The following is a 17087-nucleotide window of genomic DNA, read 5'->3' on the forward strand; positions in this document are numbered from 1 at the left end:
AAGGCCATTCATAGCAACTAACAAATGGTTGATGTAGACATAAACAGCAACAGGGGCACTGGGTGTTAACAAAGCTTTAAGAGGAAGAAAAGGCCATTGCTGCACAATATTGGGCGTGACGCTGTTCATCTGTGGGTTCTGGGCTACATTAATTGTTTTCACAGTATAATGACAGAGAGTGGGCCACAACACACACACACACACACACACACACACACACACACACACACACACACACACACACACACACACACACACACACACACACACACACACACACACACACACACACACACACACAAATGAAGAGGCAGGTATGAAAAACACTGAAGTGGAGAGAGAAAACAATACAATGACTTTTCAACTGTGGGCTTCCCTCTCCTTTTTTTCACAGAAGTGGTCCTCTTGTCAGAATAATTTTGGAACCTGGCCGCACCTCTCCTCTAACTGGACTTGTTCAGGTCTGTAAAAAGAAAACAGCTGAAGTCGAGATTAAAAGGTTGCCACAAACAGTTTGTGTACTAGATCAATTTGTATGCAGAATTTGTTTCAAGGATAAATAATTTGCTGACTGTGTCCTCAGAAAACATAGGCAGTAACAGTCCTAAAATATCCCTTCCTCCCCATCTGTCACCTTCTATTTGGCAGTAAATGACTGGAAGAGTTAGAATAGTTCCATAGAGAACCGTATGATTTTGGAATCCTGTTAATTTATTAGGTGATATTCAGAGAATGAGCCCCTTGTGTAGCTAATTATGTTATCAGAATCTGTATGGATGGGGATGCTTGTTACAGATGATAAAAAGTTACTCCAGCTGAGGGATGGGGCTGGAGAAATGTAACCACCACCAGAACTATGGACTGGTGGGCAATGTAATTGACATGATGGTTTGAAACATACTTTGAAGCTGTATATTGATGTTGTGCAAAAAAAAAAAAAGGATTCTGGCTCAATCTATTGAATGTTTGAGTCAAAATTACTGCTAATTGGCTCAAATGGGGTCCCTCGAAGACCCACAAATGTTATATTAGTATTTTCCATGAAGTAAGACAGACCATGCATGTAGTTCCAACTTTTCTTTTTAATTAACAAAGGCTGAATTTGTAGAGTTCCATAAAGAAAGATGCCCTTTAACACATATCAAGTAAAACATTAACATTTCTCATTGAAAAAGAGGTGTGTGGAAATTCAGTTGCATTTTCGTGGTCGGTTCGGGGGGGATTGACCATCACAAGAGTTGGTATGCATTCAGCTTCAGGTGCAAATGACAGGGAGGGTAAATACATTCACTCTACGGGATATAACATGTGCTTAGTACCAATGGTTTGTCTCTAAAACAGTCCATCGTTAGTACTCCATTCTTCATAAACTACTGCTAGAGAGGGTGTGTGGCCTAAAACCCCAGCGCTATAAATAGATGCATGTATTAGGTCAATTCAGACAGACTATTGTTTTTAATTTATTCCTCCCTCAACTCAGTGCGCAGAAAAGGCTTTTTGTGGTGCAGTGCTCACCAGCAGGGGAGAGGACACAAGAAGAACAAAACCAAAATAAATCACAGAAACTTGGATATGTCTATAAAAAAAGAACAGTACATCATAAAAAAAACCTAGTGGCCACCAGTTGCAAGTTTATGCATTACACAGTATTCACACTTGTACAATAGGAAATCAAAGGAGTCTGCCCACTTTTCAAACAGGCTTATGAGGCAGCTATTCTTCTGTAATGGACTTTCTATGATCACTGGCCTTTTGCATACCTGACGTGTGCAGACTCACTAACACTATTGTATTGCGAGCACAGCAGATGTTTGGGGAGAGAACAGACTTGAATGGTTGCTAGGCACTGCCTTTCTTTACTTCCAATACACCGTAGATTTGATCTCTCCACATAGAATTTCCATATCCAGTATAGTATATGAACAGTCCTAGTACAAAGAGGAAGTTGTGTGAAGATGTTCTGAGCAGCTGCCGTGTGGTTGGCACCTTCCTCTGTGCCAGGGACCTCTAATGGAGGTAGGTTGACTGAACCCGTGGCAGGCGTGGTTAAAAGGACATATCAAATCTCTATGTACATAAAAATGTTTGTGCTCTTTGAGAGGCAGGGCATCCAATGGCGTTGTCTCGCTCACTGACCCCCTCACTCTCTCACTGTGCTCTCACACACACTTAGGAAAACAAAATAACAAAATCCCATGCACAACATACACATTTTTTACACTCTTGCAAACATCAATTTACAAGGAAATTAGCTACAGTTATTCATGTATGAACATAAAAAAGCTTGTTTCTGTATTATTTAGCGAAAATGAAACTTAAGGTAATTACTCAAGTAATTTGACTGTTTTGTCTTGATTCACCCTGGAGAGGGGGGTGCCCCCTTGGTTAACTGATCAGGAGCCCCTCCTCCCCAAATGCCTATGCTGGTCACCGCTAAAAGTTCCACAGGCAAAGAAAACGTCAATTTTAGTCTGATTCTCTGTCACCCACAGGCTTCTTCTTACCATAGTATTCTAAAAGCCCACCAGTGGTGTGGAGATGTGTAGAGACTGGATGTTTCATATGACCCCTCACCCCATTTCCATGGCAACACTTATTCAGAGAGCATGCGAGCAGGTTGCCCAGCAATGAGGGAGAGCTGTGGCAGGGCGAGTGGTGTTGCAGGCTGAGGAGGGTGTGAGAGACCCCCCCCCCATCCCTTTAACCCACTTGAGCTACAGCTCGCAGCCTTCACACTTCTCTTACCTAAATTGTCATGGCAAAGTGTCCCCCCCACATTTCACAATAAAGTGCTTCAGCTAACAAATGAACAAAAAGATCTAATTACAAATCTACAGATTCCTTTGCTCTTCAGGATTCCTTCCATGTGTGTAACAACAGTGTGTGTGTGTATTCTTGTACTGTAAAGTGTGTGTTTGGGCGTTTAAGTGTGTGTGTATTTGTTTCAGTGTTGGCCAGACTGCCTGCCTTTAAGTTGACTAATCTCATATACTCCTTCCTTCCACTTCAATACTAAAGACGATGTCAGGCGGGGATCACATCATCCTTCTTCTTCTATCCCAAACCAATAAATAATCACAACAGCATTAATAACACAGAGTAAAAACCTTTACATTATTATAATAACAACTGTGAATTGCATTAAAACGTTTTCTTTTTCATCGGTGTATAAGTCTCTGGGTTGTCATTGTCCTCATGTCAATCTCTTTCTTCTGGTACAAAATAATTTTAAAAATCCTGCAAGTCAGAAACAAAAAGCTGGGTAGTTTGTTTGATCTGGTGGTGTGTGTCCTCGTCCCACTCTCTTCCAGGAGTCGGTTGACAGACAGCATGCGAGAAGATGCCTGCGTCTTGTTCATGTCCTGTGAATGTCTCAGTTGCAGGATCATTGGATCATCTTTGGTAGTGAATGTGTGCATCATCTCTTCTGCACTTCAGCGGTCAGTCTGCGATGCCAAAGAAGGTTTAATACTATATGTCGTGTTGCTGTTTGCTTAAACTCAGAAAAAGATAAAGAATCTGAAAGTTACTTGAACTGCTACGTGAGTGAACATTGGGGTTCTGTGCTTGTTCTCAAGTTTCTATGGTTAGGGTAGAGAGTGGTCCCTCTGGGCAGAGAAGGAAGGCAGGGAGGTCACAGCTGCCCCTGATGTGTGTGTGTGTGATCTGCTACTCGTACAGTGTGACAGTGCAGTAGCAGAGGGCAGAGATTCTCCGGTCCACACTGGCCTTGTCTGTTGAGGAGACACAAACACAATCAGAACACAGTCACTGGAGCGGATGTTCCATGTCACAATGCCTTGGCTGCCATGCCACACACTCTGTCAAAGCATCATAATGCACTCTAAACCTACTCTGATTGAAGCCTCATCTGAATGCAGCTCAGAGATAGAGTAAGTGGTTGAAGCAAGCCTGTGAGTGCCGGTTACCATTATGATAAGAGGTCAAAGGGATTGTTCTCAAGAGACTCTAGTTAACACACTTGACTGTCCATACTAATATCCATGTCCACTACACCAGAGTCTCTGATACACTACAATGTGATAAGCTAGTCTGGTCTCTGACAGAGCCTGTTGGGGGAGTCTAGCCTGGTTGTCAGATGGATTTGTGCCTTTGGCCATACATGACATATCAATGGCGTGGCAGAAACAGACTGGTATCCAATCTATAGTTGAGGACGGTGGGTGGATACTTACACTTGGCCACATTTTCAATGTCTGCAGGGTCCTGGAGGATCTTGGAGAGGCCATCTAGCAGCATGGCAGCCTTGTTGTAGCGGTAGGCTATGTCCTCCGTCTGCTGAAACATCTCATCCAGAGCTGCAGACTGCACTGTTTCCACAGCGTGGTTGTAGATGAGTTTCTCTGCGGTCACACTGTTGATCTCGTCTACAAAGCGCTGCTTGTCGGAGAAGAAGTGGTTCAGCTTGTCTGTGAGCCGACGACACAGGGAGATGCAGCTCTTGTAACGCTCGTTCAGACTCTTCACCACTGAGCAAGGGGAGGGAGGGGGAGAGAAAGCTAGTTATGCTCAAAATAAACTAAAATAATGATATCTAAGTATTATACATGCATCTGGATACTAATGATATTTTAAGTTAGTGTGCCGTTTTTAAAAAATGTATTTTTTTCCATAAATACTATAGTGTAATGGTACTGTTACCGGTCTGGGGACTACTGTCTTACCCTGCTTGACTGCACTGGAGGGGTTGAGCTTGGCTGATTTAATCTGGGCCTTGGCCAGGTGGAGGGAGGAGGCTAGGAGCTGGGCAGCCTTCATGTACAGCACCAGCTGCTCCACCTGCCTGTAGAGGGCAGTACAGCACACATTACTAACCTATACATCTTACTTCTTTTCATGGCTTTTCTTTCTAAAAAAATAAAATCATCCTTTTCTTTCACAACATTTATTTAAATTGTGATGAAACAACGTTTTTTGTGCATCACTGACGAAATGCAACAGGTTTGGGTCCGAACTAAAACCAAAATACATTCAGTTAAACTGACCCTCCCCGCATATTTGGTCTCTCCCTTACCCCCACTCCTTGCTGAGCTGGCTGATCTGGTCCACTACCACACTCTCCTGAGGGGGGTAGAGGGAGGCAGCCGATATACCCAAGTCTGCCCCTCCTGCTCGCACCGCTGCGATATCCAGGACACAGTCAGTGAAGGACAGCATCATCCGTAGGTGCATCAGAGTGTCTGTGTGCTCTCGCTGTAGTCACAAACACGTGATACAGGTCAGATATCACATAAAAACGTGTGCAAATAGAAATGACACACACACACACAGAAGGTCCCCTCTCTCACCTCCATGAGTGTCTCCTCAGGTAGCTCTGGGGCCTCGAAGGTGATGAATCCATCCAGGCTGGGGGGAGAGGTACCGTAAGGGACATAGCGTAGGCTGCTGGGACCTGCCTCTGCCCCCCCTTGGGGAGGGGTCCCAATTGCCATGCCTGGAGGAGAGCCCACATAAACTCGCCCACTGGTGGAGCACAGGGAGCCTGCCGAACTGTTGGAGCCCACTGAGATCGAGAGGGATATAACTTTATTGTTCATGTGAGTCATTTTGTAGACCTATCACTTTGGCATAATTTGATTGCTCTTTTCATTGGTTGAATTTGAATTCTAGAGAATTTCAGATTTTAAGATACAATTTTTATTTTATTTTCCAGAACAATGTTCAGTCCACTGAGACAGACTATTATTGATAGTACCCACTAAGATGGACAGCACAAGGAGAGGGAGAGAGATTGCCCACTAAATTGCAGTTATGTACCTCAGGGGACTGGCACTGGAACCACTACCCCTGAGTGAGCGCTTCACTCCAGGTAGGCAACATTGAGTGTCATAGTAATTAGCGTTAGCTAGGAGGGTGTAGCTTTGGGAAGTGGGGTTTAGCAAATGGTTAGCCTAGCAGGTTAGCCGCTGACGCAGTGAGCGGTCTCACCTGAGGTGGTGCGCGGCCGGGTGCCCAGGTGGCTGCAGGTAGGGGGGGTGCTGCTGTTGGGGGGCGAGCCCACGGTGAAGAGAACGGTCCGGGGACTCGCCGCCCCGCCCTGAAGCTGAGCCAGCCCAAACGGTCCTGCCGGGGCTAGGGAGGGAGGGGGCGGTCATTCACACTAAGCCAATCAAGCTCTCACAGGAAGTGCCTGTCAGAGCAGCCAATCCAAGCAGTTCATGCAGGGCGAGAAGCCATGAAGCAGAAAGACTGGTGAGTCTTTGTATTAGTCTTGTTCTTTGGGACAATGACAAGTGTCATCTACTAAACCATTGTTGTCCAGGTCAGTTTACTAGCTAGGTTATTTCTTACTAAACTCTCTAATTTCACAACCCATTTTCTGTCTCCAGCTGTTTTCTAATTAAAGGTACAAACATCTGTTCCATTAATTATACCGGTGAGGACAAACTAGAACAGTGTGTGTGTGTGTCAGTGTGTGTTTATTTACCTGTATCCATGGGCCGCTCTGTGTTGAGGCTGTCCGTGCTTCCCTGGTAGGGCTGTCCCCCTAGAGTGATTCTGATTGGCTGTTCAGACAGACGGCCAGTACTGACAGACCTGGGAAGAGAAATACATGCAGAACACATTGAGATGAGGAAGAGATACACTATATATACAAAAGTGTGTGGACACCGCTTCAAATTAGTGTATTCGGCTATTTCAGCCACACCCGTTGCTGAAAGGTTTATAAAATCGAGCACACGGCCATGCAATCTCCATAGCCAAACATTGGCCGTAGAATGGCCTTACTGAAGAGCTCAGTGACTTCGATGTGGCACCGTCATAGGATGCCACCTTTCCAACAAGTCAGTTTGTCAAATTTCTGCCCTGCTAGCGCTCCCCCGGTCAACTGTAAGTGCTGTTATTGTGAAGTGGAAATGTCTGGGAGCAACAAGGCTCAGCTGCGAAGTGGTAGGCCACACAAGCTCACAGAATGGGACCGCCGAGTGCTGAAGCTCGTAAAAATTGTCTATCCTTGGTTGCAAAACTCACTACAGAGTTCCAAACTGCCTCTGAAAGCAATGTCAGCATAATAACCGTTTGTCGGGATCTTCATGAAATGGGTTTCCATGGCCAAGCAGCTGCACACAAGCCTAAGACCACCATGCACAATGCCAAGAGTTGGCTGTAGTGGTGTAAAGCTTGCTGTCATTGGCCTCTGGAGCAGTGGAAACGCGTTCTCTGGAGTGATGAATCACGCTTCACCATCTGGCAGTCGGACGGACTAATAATGGTCTGGGGCTGTTTTTCATGGTTCGGGCTAGTCACCTTAGTTCCAGTGAAGGGAAATCTTAATGCTACAGCATACAATGACATTCTAGACAATTATGTGCTTCCAACTTTGTGGCAACAGTTTGGGGAAGGCCCTTTCCTGTTTCAGCATGACAATGGCCTCGTGTACAAAGCGAGGTCCATACAGAAATGGTTTGTCAAGATCGGTGTGGAAGAACTTGACTGGCCTGCACAGAGCCCTAACCTCAACCCCATCGAACACCTTTGGGATGAATTGGAATGCCGACTGCGAGCCAGGCCTAATTGCCCAATATCAGTGCCCGACCTCACTAATGCTTGTGGCTGAATGGAAGCAAGTCCCCACAGCAATATTCCAACTAGAGGTCGACCGATAAATTGGTCGATTAACCGATGTCAAGTTTTTCATAACAATCGGTAATCAGCATTTTTGGACGCCGATTAAACTGTGTGGCAGGCTGACCACCTGTTACGCGAGTGCAGCAAGGAGCCAAGGTAAGTTGCTAGCTAGCGTTAAACTTATCTTATAAAAAACAATCAATCTTCACATAATCACTAGTTAACTACACATGGTTGATGATATTACTAGGTTAACTAGCTTGTCCTGCGTTGCATATAATCAATGCGGTGCCTGTTAATTTATCATCGAATCACAGCCTACTTCGCCAAATGGGGGATGATTTAACAAAAAAGCGCATTCGCGAAAAAAACACAATCGTTGCACGAATGTACCTAACCATAAACATCAATGCCTTTCTTAAAATCAATACACAGAAGTATATTTTTTTAAGCCTGCATATTTAGTTAAAAGAAATTCATGTTAGCAGGCAATATTAACTAGGGAAATTGTGTCACTTCGCTTGCGTTCATTGCACGCAGAGTCAGGGTTTATGTAACAGTTTGGGCCGCCTGGCTCGTTGCGAACTAATTTGCCAGAGTTTTACATAATTATGACATAACATTGAAGGTTGTGCAATGTAACAGAAATATTTAGACTAAGCGTTGCCACCCGTTCGATAAAACACGGAACGGTTCCGTATTTCACTGAAAGAATAAACGTTTTGTTTTCGAAATGATAGTTTCCGGATTTGACCATATTAATGACCAAAGGCTCGTATTTCTGTGTTTATTATATTATAATTAAATCTATGATTTGATATTTGATAGAGCAGTCTGACTGAGTGGTGGTAGGCGGCAGCATCGTAAGCATTCATTCAAACGTTACTGTGTTTGCCAGCAGCTCTTAGCAATGCTTGATTCACACGCTGTTTATGATTTCAAACCTATCAACTCCTGAGATTAGGCTGGCAATACTAAAGTGCCTATTAGAACATCCAATAGTCAAAGGTATATGAAATACAAATGGTATAGAGAGAAATAGTTGCCGCGTCATAATTCCTATAATAACTACAACCTAAAACTTCTTAACTGGAAATATTGAAAAACTGGGAATATTGAACCACCAGCTTCATATGTTCTCATGTTCTGAGCAAGAAACTTAAACGTTAGCTTTTTTACATGGTGCATGTTGCACTTTTACTTTCTTCTCCAACACTGTTTTTGCATTATTTAAACCAAATTGAGCATGTTTTATTATTTATTTGAGACTAAATAGATTTTATGTATGTATTATTGTATTATTATTGTATTAAGTATTTTATTTTCATTGTTCATTCAGTATTGTCATCATTACAACGCCAATACCGATTATTGGAGGACCAAAATAAGCCGATACCGATTAATCTGCCGATTTATAAATCGGCATCGGCTTATTTTGGTCCTCCAATAATCGGTATCAGCGTTGAAAAATCATAATCGGTCAACCTTTAATTCCAACATGTAGTGTAAAGCCTTCTCAGAAGAGGGTAGGCTGTTATAGCAGCAAAGGGGGCAGCAACTCCATATTAACGCCCATGATTTTGGAATGAGATATTCAACAAGCAGGTGTCCACATACATTTGGTCATGTAGTGTATATTACCCACACAGAAAGAGAAAGACCATAGTGCTCACATTACCTGCCAAAGTTGGTCCTACTGGCCTCAGGGGCAGACTGGCGCCCACTGGGATAGGGGGTGCAGTGGTGGGCACAGATGTCCCGTGCGTCCGCCAGGGTCTTAGTGGGTGTGGGACTGTCTGCCAGGGCCATCAGGTTACAGGACGCCTGCGTCTTAGGGATCTTGAATGGAGCCGAGATGGGCTGAACAGGGACAGAGGTCAACAGTTATTGGGAATACTCACTCCAAGGTTGTGGCAAGTAGGACCGTAGCAAAACAGATTTGGGCTTATGATTAAAATATGCCAAAATGGTTATCAACTTAACCGACCTTGGTGGGGGAGCCAATGATGGTGGGCAGCGGTGACTTTGTCAGCCAATCAGAGGAGCGGGGAGAGGTGCCCAGGTGTTTGGTGGGGGAGGTGCCTAGATTGCCAGGGCGACCCAGATGAGGGGAGTGGCTGGGGGGGTAGTTGGAGGTGGAGGGCTGGATGGGGTCTGACAGCTGCTTGTGGAGTTTCTGTCTGGTTTGGTAGACCTCGGTAAGGGTGGGGGCACTCTGAAGGCGAGCCCCCAGTAACTGGGACGACGGCACTGGAGAACCTAAAGGAGACACACAGTCATTCATACAAGTCATTTATCACTTAATGTAAAAATTTAAGTTTCATCAGTTACATTAGTGTTAGTATAGTGTCAGTGGAGTTGGCCCATACTGATCTAGAGAAGATGTACAATTCACCACTAGATGGCTCTACAGTTTTGAAATTTGTATTTTTCCACTGTAAACCAAGTCAAAAATAGCAGCAGTGAAGGGCCAACTAGGTTAATGTTTTTATGAGCCTCTTGATCATTCAGAGTATTGCTGCTGAGAAGTTCAAAAAGACCCCGGAAACTGGTTTCTTCTTTAGCAGGTCATCAAGTCTATTGGTTTCTTCTTTAGCAGGTCATCAGGTCTGGGTTGTTTCTTCTTTAGCAGGTCATCAGGTCTGGGTTGGTTTCTTCTTTAGCAGGTCATCAGGTCTGGGTTGGTTTCTTCTTTAGCAGGTCATCAGGTCTGGGTTGTTTCTTCTTTAGCAGGTCATCAGGTCTGGGTTGTTTCTTCTTTAGCAGGTCATCAGGTCTGGGTTGGTTTCTTCTTTAGCAGGTCATCAGGTCTGGGTTGTTTCTTCTTTAGCAGGTCATCAGGTCTGGGTTGTTTCTTCTTTAGCAGGTCATCAGGTCTGGGTTGGTTTCTTCTTTAGCAGGTCATCAGGTCTGGGTTGGTTTCTTCTTTAGCAGGTCATCAAGTCTATTGGTTTCTTCTTTAGCAGGTCATCAGGTCTGGGTTGTTTCTTCTTTAGCAGGTCATCAGGTCTGGGTTGGTTTCTTCTTTAGCAGGTCATCAGGTCTGGGTTGTTTCTTCTTTAGCAGGTCATCAGGTCTGGGTTGTTTCTTCTTTAGCAGGTCATCAGGTCTGGGTTGTTTCTTCTTTAGCAGGTCATCAGGTCTGGGTTGTTTCTTCTTTAGCAGGTCATCAGGTCTGGGTTGTTTCTTCTTTAGCAGGTCATCAGGTCTGGGTTGTTTCTTCTTTAGCAGGTCATCAGGTCTGGGTTGTTTCTTCTTTAGCAGGTCATCAGGTCTGGGTTGGTTTCTTCTTTAGCAGGTCATCAGGTCTGGGTTGTTTCTTCTTTAGCAGGTCATCAGGTCTGGGTTGGTTTCTTCTTTAGCAGGTCATCAGGTCTGGGTTGTTTCTTCTTTAGCAGGTCATCAGGTCTGGGTTGTTTCTTCTTTAGCAGGTCATCAGGTCTGGGTTGTTTCTTCTTTAGCAGGTCATCAGGTCTGGGTTGGTTTCTTCTTTAGCAGGTCATCAGGTCTGGGTTGTTTCTTCTTTAGCAGGTCATCAGGTCTGGGTTGGTTTCTTCTTTAGCAGGTCATCAGGTCTGGGTTGTTTCTTCTTTAGCAGGTCATCAGGTCTGGGTTGGTTTCTTCTTTAGCAGGTCATCAGGTCTGGGTTGTTTCTTCTTTAGCAGGTCATCAGGTCTGGGTTGGTTTCTTCTTTAGCAGGTCATCAGGTCTGGGTTGGTTTCTTCTTTAGCAGGTCATCAGGTCTGGGTTGGTTTCTTCTTTAGCAGGTCATCAGGTCTGGGTTGTTTCTTCTTTAGCAGGTCATCAGGTCTGGGTTGGTTTCTTCTTTAGCAGGTCATCAGGTCTGGGTTGGTTTCTTCTTTAGCAGGTCATCAGGTCTGGGTTGTTTCTTCTTTAGCAGGTCATCAGGTCTGGGTTGGTTTCTTCTTTAGCAGGTCATCAGGTCTGGGTTGTTTTCTTCTTTAGCAGGTCATCAGGTCTGGGTTGTTTCTTCTTTAGCAGGTCATCAGGTCTGGGTTGTTTCTTCTTTAGCAGGTCATCAGGTCTGGGTTGTTTTCTTCTTTAGCAGGTCATCAGGTCTGGGTTGTTTCTTCTTTAGCAGGTCATCAGGTCTGGGTTGGTTTCTTCTTTAGCAGGTCATCAGGTCTGGGTTGTTTCTTCTTTAGCAGGTCATCAGGTCTGGGTTGTTTCTTCTTTAGCAGGTCATCAGGTCTGGGTTGGTTTCTTCTTTAGCAGGTCATCAGGTCTGGGTTGTTTCTTCTTTAGCAGGTCATCAAGTCTGGGTTGTTTCTTCTTTAGCAGGTCATCAGGTCTGGGTTGGTTTCTTCTTTAGCAGGTCATCAGGTCTGGGTTGTTTCTTCTTTAGCAGGTCATCAGGTCTGGGTTGTTTCTTCTTTAGCAGGTCATCAGGTCTGGGTTGTTTCTTCTTTAGCAGGTCATCAGGTCTGGGTTGTTTCTTCTTTAGCAGGTCATCAGGTCTGGGTTGGTTTCTTCTTTAGCAGGTCATCAGGTCTGGGTTGTTTCTTCTTTAGCAGGTCATCAGGTCTGGGTTGTTTCTTCTTTAGCAGGTCATCAGGTCTGGGTTGTTTCTTCTTTAGCAGGTCATCAGGTCTGGGTTGGTTTCTTCTTTAGCAGGTCATCAGGTCTGGGTTGTTTCTTCTTTAGCAGGTCATCAGGTCTGGGTTGTTTCTTCTTTAGCAGGTCATCAGGTCTGGGTTGTTTCTTCTTTAGCAGGTCATCAGGTCTGTGTTGTTTCTTCTTTAGCAGGTCATCAGGTCTGGGTTGGTTTCTTCTTTAGCAGGTCATCAGGTCTGGGTTGTTTCTTCTTTAGCAGGTCATCAGGTCTGGGTTGGTTTCTTCTTTAGCAGGTCATCAGGTCTGGGTTGGTTTCTTCTTTAGCAGGTCATCAGGTCTGGGTTGGTTTCTTCTTTAGCAGGTCATCAGGTCTGGGTTGTTTCTTCTTTAGCAGGTCATCAGGTCTGGGTTGTTTCTTCTTTAGCAGGTCATCAGGTCTGGGTTGTTTCTTCTTTAGCAGGTCATCAGGTCTGGGTTGGTTTCTTCTTTAGCAGGTCATCAGGTCTGGGTTGTTTCTTCTTTAGCAGGTCATCAGGTCTGGGTTGGTTTCTTCTTTAGCAGGTCATCAGGTCTGGGTTGTTTCTTCTTTAGCAGGTCATCAGGTCTGGGTTGGTTTCTTCTTTAGCAGGTCATCAGGTCTGGGTTGTTTCTTCTTTAGCAGGTCATCAGGTCTGGGTTGGTTTCTTCTTTAGCAGGTCATCAGGTCTGGGTTGTTTCTTCTTTAGCAGGTCATCAGGTCTGGGTTGTTAATCTCCAGGTTTTCCAAAGGAGACAAAGTACTAACTGTATCGGCACTGTTTTGCTCAAGGCAAGTCCTTCCTATGACACTGTGGTTGCCATGGATACTGGCACTGTGACACACTTCTGACATCTGCATGGACGGGTGGTTGAAAGGCTCCAACTCCCATACACACAACCTCCCTCCCAGAGTGTTAATGGAATACTTGTTATTTCAAATAAAACCTGACTCATGGCTTTGTCAATCATAAACATCCACCTCAGGGGAGGGGAGAGAGGGAAGAACATGTAAACACTTCTGTAGCTGCCTTTAGTCTGTAGCTCTTTAAAAGTCATCCTAGGCTGGGTTTCCCAAGAGCACTAAGATCATACGTTGTCCATTTAGCTTCAATGGAATGAAGATCTTAGTGCTATGATGTTTTTGGGAAACCCAGCCTTGTTCTATTGGTCTGTCTGTCTACTGAACTCACCTCCTGAGGAGCTGCGGCTGCGGGACTCATGGCCCTTAGTGTGTCCACAGCAACAGTGACCCAGCTGCTCTGGGATTGTGCCCACTTGAAGAGAACCACACACAGACATATTAATGCAGTGTTGCATTAGATGTCAACAGAAGGTTTCAATGTAAAATGATTATGATGCCAGGCATGTTGAATGATATGAGATGGGGACATGTTGGGGCATGTTCTTACCCAGAGGTGAGGGGGAGTATGGGCGGGAGCTGCCTACGGAGAGACGTCTGCCTGTCATCTGAGGGCTGCAGTCTGCAGAGCTGGCGGACCCAGAGCCAACCTTAGGGAAACCCATGGGACTGGTGTTGGACCGCCTCACTGTACCAGACCTGCATAGACCACAAGCACACACAATGGAGGTTTAGATATCACAAATATACAATACATGCATACAAAAATGTTATACACATTCATTGTTAGTCCACCAGAACCAACACCACCTACAGTTCATGAACCCCCTTTTTAGTTACAGCGATGCTCTAGTTTCCAACCACTATCCTTCATGTTATCATCAAATAACACTTGAATAACCTTTCTAAAACATCTGAAAACATGAACTTTTGGCAATGAGCTTAGCTAGATTCTATTCCCTCAGCTCAGTGTCTAACAGTTGCCTTTTTTCACTTGGCTCTAATTTCAACTTCCGGAGTTATTCAGCGACCGTCAGTTTGCTGCCAAGACCACCCTGTCACGCTGCAAGCACTTCCAACATGGCTGTTAGCCTACCCTCGTGAAAAAACAAGCATGTCGGAACATTGGTTTAGCAACTGTTGTGCTGACAGCGAGTACTCTTCCACTCTCTCTCTTTTTGCCTCACTTCCTCTCTTGAGCTTTCTGGAGTTTAAAAAAAAATATGTATGACAGAGAAAGAGTAGGCAGCAGGCGGGCACATATGGAAGCCAGTCTTCCCCTGAGATGTCTGCACAGTGTCTGTCTGCTAGCCTGCTGTGCTAGCTCTCTGCATTCATCTCTTCTTGAACATAAAGAACCGGCGCTAAACGCTAACTCGTTAACTAGTCAGACACGGTCAACGACAGGGTAGTCGGTCTATGACAGAGAGCTTAATCCTCCTTGGAGGACACAGAGTAAGACCCAGGGCCAAAGGAAAAGGGTCAGCAGTCGGGGGAGGCTGGCTACTCAGTACCCACTGTCCAGGCTTTGGGGCCCTGTGGTGAGGGTAGGTAGGGGGCGGAGGGTTCACTGTGGAGCTAGGCTACTCCAGTACCGCATTCCCATTGTGGATTTACCCCAGTGTTTTACCCAAAAGACTCAGACTTTTCTGTTTCCTTCTATGCGGGCCAGCACCCATGTCTCATTGGGCTCCGGTGGACTTGCTCTAACTTGTAGCCAAGGCAAGGCCCTGGGTACTTCTCAGCTTGAATTTACATAACAATGGCTAACTTTGAACATTAACACCTTCTTGCAAAGCAACAGACTTGATGCAGATGTTGTTGATTCTGCTTGCCACAAGTCTTTAGTGTCACAGTCCTGATGGAAACACAATAATAGCAGAGCCTACATTAACAAAAAACGCTGGCTGCTTGGAAAAGCACCACAGGAACACTATACTAATCCCTGTGGCAATGTTCTTATCTCATCTCACAACAGTCAATAGAAGCACAACAATAAAACGAATTTGCCTCTAAAGGAGATTCAAAACCTCCTCCTATTCCCTCCCTTTCTATGTCTTGAAACACTCCCCCCATCACACCACAATATAACAAGCAATATCCACTGACTAAACTGATGAAACTTAGTGAAACTTTACCTGATGCAATAACTGACAATTGAAGGTGAATTTTCCTGTTCCCACCCAAAGGTTAGTCATAAGAAATCCAACAACATGAAAGACTAGTCTCTGATCAGCCAGGTGTGACTGTATGCACACACAAGACAAAAAATTTCTTAACCATGACAGTTGTACTTCGAGAACCACCCAGGACACGGGCACCTCAAAACGCTATACAGCTGCACCATTGAGAGCATCTTGACTGGCTGCATCACCGCTTGGTATGGCAAATACTAGGTATTCGACTGCAAGGCTCTACAGAGTGTAGTGCGTATGGACCAGTACATCACTGAGGCCCAGCTCCTTGCCATCCAGGACCTCTATACCAGGCTGTGTCAAAGGAAGGCCCTAAAGCCACCCAAGCCATTGACTGTTCTCTCTGCTACTGGACGCCCTACTGCTGGACTCCCTACTACTGGACGCCCTACTGCTACTGGATGCCCTTTTCCTCAGACAGTGTCTCTTACCTGGGGGAGCTGTAAAGCGTGGTGGTGGGGCTGTTGGAGAGGTTCTGCTTGATGCGCTGGTAGTTCCGCACCTGGGTGGGCACAGGGATGGGGGTGGTCTCTGCCCGAGGGGACACCATGGGGGTCTGTCCGGTGGTCTGCGGCTGCCTGGAAGGGTGAAGTGGGAAGAGCAGGCCCGTTAGCCAGTCTGTCTGCTAGTTCTGCCAAAACTGCACCATCTGTTCAGGAATGTCAACACCCACAGAACTCTATGTTAAAAAATACTTCAGTCCTACCGAGACAACATTTGTATAAATAGAACGTGGAGAGCGCAACAGTTGGACTAAATAAAACTCTAGGCTGACTCAAAGTTTCTAACTAGGCTATGTCTCTGAGTTCTTTGTTTACTTCTACACATATGGCATTTTCAACTGAGGCTGGGTGAGGAACTAAACGTCAGTCCTGCTGTAAGGGGGCTGGCCCAACCCAGAGGGGGCAGGGCTGTTGTGTAAACCCACGCGTATCTGCCCAATCAGTCGGGAGCAGTCTGTGCCAAGAGGAGGAGTTATGGGCGGGCCTGAAGAAACTGTGGTTTGTGGGCTCAGCCAATAGCACGTGCTGAGCCCTCCTCCTTTCTATCAGACACAGAGGGACAGGAGGGAAAAAAGCCAGGCTAATTTGCATTCCTTTGTTATTCGATTGGTACAAAATGTTCCCTGAGCAAAAGTCATACACGAGTCAACCATAGGGGGTTCACTTGGGTTTAGAATGAAAAAGGGAAAGAGAGGAAGGGGGGAGGAATATAAATGTTATAGAACAGGACAGATTCAGCCTAGCAGCATTATGTAATAAGATGATTAGCGGGGGAGGGTGTAGACCAGAGACATGGGAATAGACTGAGAGATACACGTGAGGCACGCGACCACCCGTCTATTCTGTACAGCAGCAACACACAGACAAAGACACAGAGGGGTTCCTTTGTTTGCTTTCCACTCCGAGAAGCAAATAAACACATTTTACAACAAGACACACATTGACATAGCTTTCGATTAGACACAATCGCCCTTCAAGTTCCAACGATGAGTCAGCATATAGGGAGGAGGTCAGAGACCTGGCAGTGGTGTCCAGACAACAACCTCTCCCTCACCAACAAACTTTCATGGTCCAAACACACCAAGACAGTTGTGAAGAGGGCACGACAACGCCTATTCCCCCGCAGGAGACTGAAAAGATTTGACATTGTCCCCAGATTCTCAAAAAGTTCCACAGCTGCACCATTGAGAGCATCTTGACCAGTTGCATCACTGCCTGGTATGGCAATTGTTCTGCATCCGAGCGCAAGGCACTACAGAGGGTAGTGCGTATGGCCCAGTACATCACTGGGGCCAAGCTTCCTGCCATCCGTACCTCTATACCAGGCGGTGTCAGAGGAAGGCCCAA

At 45.5% G+C, this 17087-nt stretch overlaps 1 protein-coding gene across 2 annotated transcripts in view; it reads right to left on the reverse strand.

Moving 5' to 3' along the window:
- Positions 1-1064: 1064 nt before the first annotated feature.
- Positions 1065-17087, reverse strand: part of LOC106612954 (serine/threonine-protein kinase ULK2) — a 74733-nt gene continuing 58710 nt past the window's right edge. Inside the window, exons 15-26 of one of the 2 annotated variants that reach the window (XM_014214668.2) lie at positions 15669-15815; positions 13593-13741; positions 13374-13457; positions 9578-9849; positions 9269-9450; positions 6449-6558; positions 5950-6093; positions 5310-5524; positions 5036-5214; positions 4686-4804; positions 4197-4490; positions 1065-3734 (exon numbers count right to left, since the gene is read on the reverse strand). In XM_014214668.2, coding sequence (XP_014070143.2) covers positions 3670-3734; positions 4197-4490; positions 4686-4804; positions 5036-5214; positions 5310-5524; positions 5950-6093; positions 6449-6558; positions 9269-9450; positions 9578-9849; positions 13374-13457; positions 13593-13741; positions 15669-15815 — 1960 coding nt within the window. In that variant the 3' untranslated portion in view covers positions 1065-3669. The remainder of the gene's footprint in view (positions 3735-4196; positions 4491-4685; positions 4805-5035; positions 5215-5309; positions 5525-5949; positions 6094-6448; positions 6559-9268; positions 9451-9577; positions 9850-13373; positions 13458-13592; positions 13742-15668; positions 15816-17087) is intronic. The other variant, XM_014214669.2, reaches the window with a different exon arrangement.

The sequence above is a fragment of the Salmo salar genome, chromosome ssa09, assembly GCF_905237065.1.
Source record: "Salmo salar chromosome ssa09, Ssal_v3.1, whole genome shotgun sequence".
Classification (NCBI taxonomy): domain Eukaryota; kingdom Metazoa; phylum Chordata; class Actinopteri; order Salmoniformes; family Salmonidae; genus Salmo; species Salmo salar.